The sequence below is a fragment of the Panicum hallii genome, chromosome 7 (assembly GCF_002211085.1).
Source record: "Panicum hallii strain FIL2 chromosome 7, PHallii_v3.1, whole genome shotgun sequence".
NCBI classification, from domain to species: domain Eukaryota; kingdom Viridiplantae; phylum Streptophyta; class Magnoliopsida; order Poales; family Poaceae; genus Panicum; species Panicum hallii.
Genome location: NC_038048.1, coordinates 19,692,629 through 19,702,001, shown reverse-complemented (window position 1 = coordinate 19,702,001; position 9,373 = coordinate 19,692,629). Strand labels below are relative to the sequence as shown.

Here is a 9,373-nt window from a genome sequence, read left to right as displayed (position 1 = left end):
CGTGGAACTGCACCTATATCTAAGAGACCTTATAGAATGGTTGTTAATGAACTAGAAGAACTTAAGAAACAATTGAAAGATTTATTGGATAAGGATTTTATCCATCCTAGTTCTTCACCTTGGAGTGCACCTGTTATATTTGTGGAGAAGAAGGATGGTACTCAGAGGATGTGTGTGGACTATAGACTACTTAATAAGGTAATGATTAAGAATAAGTATCCCTTGCCTCGGATTGAAGATTTATTTGATTAGCATAGAGGAGCCATAATATTCTTTAAGATAGACTTGAGGTTAGGTTATCATTAATTGAAAATCAGGCCTTCTAATATTGAGAAAACAGGTTTCACTACTAGATATGTGTTGTATGAGTACACAGTTGTCTTTTGAGTTGACAATGCTCCAGCTTACTTCATATACTTGATGAATAAGGTCTTTATGAAATATCTTGACAAGTTTGTGGTGGTATTCATTGATGATATTCTGATATATTCCAAGAACGACGAAGAACATGAGGAGCATCTGAGACTAGTGTTGCAGAAGCTGAAGGAACATAAGTTGTATGGTAAGTTGAGCAAGTGTTAGTTCTGTTTGAATAAACTGTCTCTTGTTGGTCATGTTATCACTGATGGAAGAATTGCAGTGGATCCAGTGAAGGTCAGAGATGTGTTGAACTGGGAGCCACCTCAGATGGTGTCAGAAATCCGGAGTTTATAATGGCTTGCTGGATATTATCGCAGATTCATAGAGAATTTCTCCAATATTGCTAAACCTCTTACAACACTTCTTGAGAAAGGAAAAGATTTCAAGTGGACCGATGCTTGTTAGAATAGCTTTGAGAAATTAAAGAAGAGACTGACCACTGCACCAGTGCTAGCTATGCGAGATATTCACAAGAACTTTGATATATATTGTGATGCTTCTCGTCAGGGTCTGGGTTGTGTGCTTATGCAAGAGGGTAGGGCTATAGCTTATTCTTCCAGGCAGTTGAGGAAATATGAGTAGAACTATCCAACACATGATCTAGAACTGGCAGTTGTGATACACACACTCAAGATCTCGAGGCATTATGTTCTAGAAAATAGATGTGAGATTTATATTGATTATAAGAGTTTGAAATACATCTTCACCCAAAATGGTCTTAACCTCAGACAGCGAAGATGGTTGGAACTGATCAAGGATTATAATTTGGAAATTCATTGTCACCTAGGAAAGGCAAATATGGTGGCAGATGCTTTGAGCAGGAAGAGTCATGTCAATGTGGTGCTAGCTTATCCTTTGGAGTTGTGCAGAGAGTTCGAGCAACTCAACCTTGGGATAGTGTGCCATACAGAAGGAATGACTCTGAAAATTGAGTCAACACTGGAACAGGACATCAGTAAGGGACAGCTTGAGGATGAAAAAATAAAGAAAATCAGAGAGCTCATGAAGGAAGGCAAGGCCCCAGACTTTATAGAAGATGCTCAAGGGACAATTTAGTTTAAGAAAAGGATTTGTGTGCCTGATATAGAGCCAATCAAAAAAATGATATTGAGAGAAGCCCATATGATTCAGCTTATTCGATCCATCCAGGAAGTTCCAAGATGTACCAGGACTTGAAACAATTATATTGGTGGTATGGCATGGCATGAAGAGAGATGTGGCTTCACACATGGCTTTGTGTGACATTTGTTAGGGAGTCAAGGCAGAACATCAGAAGCCAGCCAGTTTACTTCCGCCATTATAGATTCCGGTATGGAACCGTATGCACTTTATTGTGGGATTGCCTCACACTCAGGGTAGATATGATTCTATATGGGTAATTGTGGATTGTTTGAGTAAAGTGGCTCATTTTATTCCTGTGAAGACTACATACTCTAGTGCCAGGCTAGCAGAGCTGTATATATTCAGAATTGTGTGTTTGCATGGTGTGCCTAAGAAGATAGTCTTAGATAGAGGTACTCAATTCACTTCTCACTTTTGGCATAAATTACATGAGAGTATGGATACACGATTGAAGTTCAGTTTAGCTTATCATCCTTAGACTGATGGTGAGATAGAAAGAACCAATCAGATTTTGGAGGACATGTTGAGAGCTTGTGCCTTGATGTATGGAACTAGTTGGGACAAGAGTTTGTCATATGCTGAGTTCTCATAATACAACAGTTTCCAAGCAAGTCTAAAGATGTTGCCCTTTTAAGCTTTGTATGGCAGAAAGTGCAGAACACCTTTACATTGGAGTGAATTTTTTGAAAGTCAAGTGCTTGGGCCAGAAATTCTAAAAGAAGCAGAGCAGCAAGTCCAGGTCATCAGATAGAACCTGAGGACACCACAATCAAGGCAAAAGAGTTATGCAGACACCAGACGTCGAGAATTGGAATTTGAGGTTGGTGATTATGTCTATTTGAAGGTTTCGCCAATTCGAGGTCTTAGCAGGTTCAAAGTCAAGGGAAAGCTGTCACCCAGGTACATTGGGCTATTTTAGGTACTCGAGAGAGGAGGTGAGGTAGCATACAAATTGGAGTTGCCAGCCCGACTCTCGGATGTGCATGATGTGTTTCATATCTATCAGTTGAAGAAGTGTTTGCGAGTGCCCGAAGAATAGCTACCGTTGGATGAACTTAATGTGCAGGATGATCTGACTTATATGGAGTATCCAACCAAAATCATTGAGATAGGAGAAAGAGTTACCAGGAATAAGGTCATCAAGATGTGCAAGGTTCAGTGGAGTCATCACTCAGAAGATGAGACAACGTTCAGTGGAGTCATCACTCAGAAGATGGGAACGAGAGAATGAATTGAAGGCCGAATTCCCCCAACTTTTATCAAATCCATCTGAATCTCGAGAACGAGATTCACTTTATGGGGGTAGGTTTGTAACACCCTAAAGTTTTACCTTTGAAAGTGTTTAGCTTGGTTCTATAATTTTCGTGCTTCAATAGGAATAATTTTGGAATATTTAAAACTCACCATAGGCTCAAACTTAAATTTTTGCATACATGCCGGTGTATATCTTATTTTGTTTGATTGTGTTGTGTTCTAAAAGCTTTCTAGAATTTTCCTGATTTTTGTAGGAATTAATTCTATTTTCTATGATTGTATTTCGCTTTTTGGACACCAGAAATTCTTTTTCTTTTCCTTTTTCCCTTTTCTTCTTTTTGTGCTCCTTTTTATTTCTCACGTGGACTGCCGGCCACCTTTTCCCCCGCCGGCCCAATTCCCCTCCCCCCTCTTTTCTTTTCTCCGCGGGCCAAACTCTCTTCTCTCTCTCCTTTTTTCTTTCTGTTTGGCTCGATCCGGCCCATCCCGCACCCCGCCATCCTCGCCCTCTCTCCACGCCACCGACACGGGGGCCCACTTGTCGTGGCCTTCCCCTACACCGAGCTGGGGTCAGACTCGGGTCCGACTCGAGCTCCCCCAGGCCCACAACGGCGCACATGACGAGGGCCACACGGCTACCCGTGGCCCCCTTTTATGCCATGCGCCCCGGCCCCGCGTCCCCCACCCGCGCGGCCTTTGCCCTTGCCTCATAGAGCAGGCACGTGCCCTTCCGTTATTTCGCCCAAGCGCTGTCGCCATCAAATCCTGCCGCTTGAGCCCTCTCCGACCTCACCACCGGCCGCACGGGCTTCGCCGTGAGCTCCTCCCCTCCTTTTTCCCCGGTTCCGCCCCTTCCCACATGTTACCACGCTCGCCAGACCCCCACAACAGCAGGTCGCTGTTGCCGCCCGCCACCGTTGCCTCCTGCACCCCACGGTGCACCTAGATGAGTTCCCCTTGCCGCGCCCTTGCTCCTCGGCTCTTCGGTGCAATTTTTAGTGCGCCGTAGCGGCCGAACCGGCGCCACGTCGATGAACCCCTGCCACACGGCACAGCGGCGCCGCCATGCCAATTGCCAGTGCCGCTGCCTCGGGAGCCTCACCCGCTGCCACCGTTCGATCCGCGGCCGACGACCCGGATCGCTCGTACCCCGGTCAACCCGAGTCCCCTGCCGGTCAGCCTAGCATTTCTGCAAAACCCCCTGCACTTTCTTGAAATCAACCTGCATTCCTAGCTACTTCAAAATTATTTATGTTTCAGTCCGATTTCTTTCGAAACCCCCCCTAAACTCTTCCAAAATAGAACGTGCCGTCCTTTTTAGTGTTTTAGCGCGTTAGCCCTCATGTTTTTAATAGGTTTTAGCCCTTGGTTTCTTTCTGTTTAACCCTTTTTGGTAGTTTTTCTCACGTTTAAGTCCCTGCAGAGCTATGTAGCATATCTTTAGTGCTTTAAATCTATTTTAAGCGTTCTTGTCACTGTTTTGATCATTGTAACACGTAGAACTAGTTTCTAAGCCTTTTGCCTCTATTTTACAATGATTGGTGTACTGTTTTAATTTGTTTTCCTTATTTTCTTGTATTACTCCTGTGCTTTTGATTGTTCGTGGTGAGTAGACAAGGAGCCGTTCGAGAACTTCCAAGAGCAAGATTTCATGGTGACCGAGAAGCAGTAAGAAGTTGAGGGCAAGTATATTCCTTGATCATACTTTCATCCTAATAATCTTTATTTATTTTACTCTTGTATGCATTAACTTGATAGGTTCCTATCTCATCCTTATTGTTTATCCACATCCTTTAAAGCCGGGTAATGTGTTTAAATAAATGGATAGTTTGCTTAGCTGCTAAACTATAGTGATGGGTGGTTTATGAAAACAATGTTGATTCATGATTTACCTCTTTTGGAAACACTATGATGAATTGATGATAATAATTAATTTAAACCATGGAGCGACCATTCGGGAAAACAGTGCAACCATAAGAACTACGTGGCTCTGGTCTTAGCTAACTAATTAGATGTCTCTATCTTGTTGGTGGTCGTTTCAACACAAGAGGGGGGACTGTGATGAGGTGTTCGCTGTCTACCAAGGGTGTACGCATGACTATGGTCAGGCCTTGGGGAGTTTCACTCACACAACGGCTGAAACCTTAGCAGACCACTGACTTGTTGGAGCATCTTTGGAAAGGCTTCGTAGTGAATCTCTGCCATTCACCTCAGAAGTATTTAAGGCCTTGCAAATCCGGGCATTAAGCGAGACACGACTTAGACATGACTTGTGGATAAAGTGTATAACCTCGCAGATTGTAAAACTGATATATTAGTTATGCTCACGGTCAAGAGTGTCTCGGACCCTCATATGACTTAATTAGATGGAACCTGTGTTTTATTCGGTTGTTTAATGCTTTGAAGCTTATTTATTACTCAGTTATCTTTGTTTTTCATAAATGTGGACAATATTCACTTAAGCTTTAGGTTGTTTAATGTTCAACTCCACTTTATTCAGCCAACCTTTATCCTTGTGTAAGTCTTGCATGTCATTTATTTCCTAATATACCTACTCAGTATCAAACATAAGTGTACTTACTCTTGCTAAACTATGCTGCTTAGAACAAGATCAGTTTGAGGAGTTTCTAGAGGATATTCAAGAGTACTAGGTGTATGTTCCCCAGTTAGCTACCTGTGGAGTTTTGGTCGTTCCACTACGAGAATAAATGCGATTTTGGAACGCTTATTTATTTTATATTTATGAACTCTGTTTGGCTTGTAATAATATGACTATGGTACTTTATAATATTGCTTCTGTTATTCGCTTTTATCGTAGTACGTGTGTAATTTTGATCCTAGCGCGGCGTATATATGATTTGTCGCTCGATTTGTTACTTCAAAATCGGGTGTGACAAAAGCTCTTAGAGCCTATAATAAAAAACACAAAACATAAAAATTATCGAACTCGCGAGTCAGCAACGCTAGCGACAGAGTGGCCAGAAGCTCAGAACAGATGAAATGGTATGAAAGGAGTATTTTCCGCAGATAGAGAGTACGTAAGCATCTCACGGAGTACGACTGACACTAGGATTAGGTGGCTAGACAATTTCTTATTGAAACGCTAATTTTGGTATTCTGCCGGGAACATAGGCCAGCTGGACAGTACCTTATTTTATGACGAGCCTTCTCGATATCAAGGGCAATGTCGTGAATGCTAGGCTTTGCCTTCCTATTTCTATTTGAGTGTACTTCTAAGATGTCATTATTGAACTTTGTGACGATAGATCATAGTGAGATAACGTAATTAGCTAGATTTATTTTTATTTTATTAGTAAATTATGGTAGGGATTATCAAATTTATATATATGGTATACATGGACGGATCCAAAGAGTAGATAGGGTGGGCCACGGGCCACCTAAGAATCTGCCCAATGAGAAACTACACAGGGATTTTGGTCCGAGATGAAGTGTTGCAGAATCATGACTGCAAATTTGTATTGATAGCATCTATTTCTAGGCGGGTAGAAAATAGAAATAAGGGATGTTGTACTGCAAGATTGTGATATTTAAAAAATTTATCTTGTTGGACCGTCCTAGATTTCTATTCTAGATCCACCGCCGCTTGTATACATTCAAAAGGCTCACCATAGCATGCATGCTTCGCTCTTACTCCTTTTGGAATCATTGTTCTTGGCATCGATCACTTCTTCCATCCATAAGTTCGTACTTTATTTCCTAGCCTATTGATTGGGACCAGTAGATTTGATGTTCCCATGAGAACATTTCTCCTTGCACAACTGCTCTTGGATTTTCATCATGAAGATCACTGTATATCATAGTCGTTCTGTTAGAAAATCAGTATTAACTTATTTGGTTCAGCATGCGACTGAACGACTACAGTTTAGAAAAGTATACTTTTCACTAAGAAAACATGGGCCTGATTATTGATCAGGCAAAACTACCAAAATTCAGCCAACCAGCTGCAGCATGCAGCCCTGCAGCACTTGCTTGGAGCGTCCTCCTTCCCAACGCAGCCTTTGTTACCCGTCAGTTCAACTTGTCGATGCAACGTCGACAGTAAGCTCCACAAGCCGCTGCTGCCCTGTATTCCTCTGCTCCAAATACTACTTTGGCTTGTTTGTACCTTGGCCGAGTTCCATCACTTGCACAATCCTTCTCCATATCTCCGGCAAATAATGTATCGGCATCCCAAACCTCAGCAGCGTAAGGTGAGCACACAAAAATTTTAGCAGATGACATAGCACTTCCAGAAAAGATAAGAATCCCAACCATCTACCTATCTCTGAAGCGTGTAGAGGACAAATTCAATGACCCTGACTCTATAACATAACAGTTAGGATCGTTCGGTTATTGCTATGATCTTACTATTGCACAATTCAAGCCCTGTCTACTAGTCTCGATCTTACCAATCATGACAAAAAGGCCAATCTTGACATAAAGAAACTGAGATCAAGGAGATCTTCTATGAAACCAAGAATGGTACGGCCTTTGTTTAGCGGACACGACAAAAGTAATCAGGTCAAGAAGCAAGAAAGTGGCCGGCTACCCAATCATATATATTTTGATCCGTACTTGATATGTGATGTCATACTTTCCATCCATACATCCAAGAAAAAAGAAACATTATTCCGTTCGTACCATTTCATCCTCTTCCAGCCACTATGTAATCTGTACAAGCCAAGTCACATGTTCAATAAATTAGACTGTGTTTAATTTTATACTCTTTGAGAATTTCTTGAACCAATCTTGCATGTATGAGAACTGTACAGCTTGCACAGCTAACTGATGTACTCATTCCTCAACTGAATGTAAAAGTATGTGTGTCGAATCTCCAGGTTAGATCATTTATTTGGTGCATATCTTATATAATCCCTGCTAATTGCTCTTTGATGCTGAGCTTGCTTTTGCAGCGTCTGATCAGCTCCACGCGTATCAGCAATAATAGTTACATGTGGGTCGTCTCTACACCTAGTGATGGTTCAAGAGTGGATTAAGCTAGCATATATATGCTGGCGATCGAGACATGTTTATTTGACAGTAAAACATATATATGCTGGCGATCTTATTGAGCAAGTTCATGCATTACATATGTCATGATCTTTGTAGAAGTCCATATAGTAGATCCGTTCTTAGCTTATAATCTCGATGCAACCGACAAAAATTAAAAAGACAAACTAATAAGCTTGACAGCATTGTTCTTTGAGATCCAAGAGGCTTTGTGCAATGTAGGTTTGCTTAGCTTGATCTAGGCATGTGTTGTTTGCAGGGAAAAGGAAATGGAACGTTATTCCTCCGTACTTCATGACGCACCTTCGTACCCTCCATCCAAGAACAAAAAAAAACTTATTTCATTCGTACCATTTTGTCCTCTTCCAATACTCTATCACATGCCAAGTACAATGTCAATAAATTTTATGGTGTTCAATATTCTACAATTTTTCTCTTTGTAATAATCTTGTTGCGTGTGGGTCCGTTCTTGCATTTTGTTGACATCATTCTAGCTAACAACGGTTGATCAGAAAATTAAAAGAACAGCTCACCAAAAACAGCAACCTAGTTGTTACAGGCTTACAGCTATTTGACTCAATTCCTCTAAAATAATGGCTAGCTATACAGCTGTACGAGCAACAATATAAGAGGAACCCAGTGGTCACATGCTTCGATCCCACCTCTCTTCTCTTCCTCTTCTCCTACTCGATCTTTGGCACCACGTAGCCAGTGCCAAGCTAAGAACTCTTCCTCAATCACCAAGAATCTTGTCCTTCCCTTTCATCCTCCAAATTCATACCATTTCATCGGTTGCCTCCAAGAAGGTTGCTAAGACTTGTCCTTGGAGCGAGAAGTCTTGGATTGTGGTGACAATGATGGCGATGGGTTACTTCCGGGCGCCGAGGAGGCTGTACGGGAGGAAGCCGGAGAGGGAGCAGCACCGGGAGAGCCTGAGCGCCGCCCTGCTCGTCGACGAAGGCGAGGCAGCGGCCGCGGCCGGCGCGGTGCCCAGGGGGTACTTCGCCGTGTACGTCGGCGCGGAGGCGCGGCGGTTCGTGGTGCCGACGAGCTACCTCAGCCAGCCGGTGTTCAGGGAGCTGATGGAGCGCGCCGCGGAGGAGTTCGGCTTCGACCAGGCCGGCGGGCTCCGCATCCCTTGCCGCGAGGAGGACTTCGAGGCCACCATCGCCGCGCTCGAGGAGTCGAGGCGCCGCGGCGGCGGCCGAGCGCGAGGAGCGGGCGCCGGACCAACGCGGTGGGCTCGTTGCAGCTAGTTTCATCTAGTCATGCATAGATGCATGTAGATCATCATGGAGATTGCAGGAATATAGAAGAGAAATTCTTTGGTTCTTTGGTATGATTGATAATTGATGAGCTGTAGATAGAATCTATGTGATGAGTAACACTGTTTTTGTCTAAATTACATTATAAAATGACATGAAATGGATGAAAAAAGAAGTTACATCCTCTTATTCCTCTGGTTAATCAAAAGATTTGGTCTTCAGTATGTACAGGAAGGATGAACATTGTTTCAGTCAGATGTTGTGCACGACTTGTGCAGCGGCATCTCAGTTCTATGCGAATG

At 42.9% G+C, this 9,373-nt stretch overlaps 1 protein-coding gene across 1 annotated transcript; it reads left to right on the top strand.

Moving 5' to 3' along the window:
- Positions 1-8,663: 8,663 nt before the first annotated feature.
- LOC112900517 (auxin-induced protein 15A-like) lies at positions 8,664-9,062 on the top strand. The gene has a single exon (XM_025969374.1). It carries the CDS (start codon positions 8,664-8,666, stop codon positions 9,060-9,062), a length of 399 nt encoding a protein of 132 aa, XP_025825159.1.
- The last annotated feature ends 311 nt before the right edge of the window (positions 9,063-9,373 follow it).

Excerpts from the sequence above, each read along its gene's own strand:
- LOC112900517 (XM_025969374.1), top strand. The coding sequence starts at position 8,664 with ATGGCGATGGGTTACTTCCGGGCGCCGAGGAGGCTGTACGGGAGGAAG.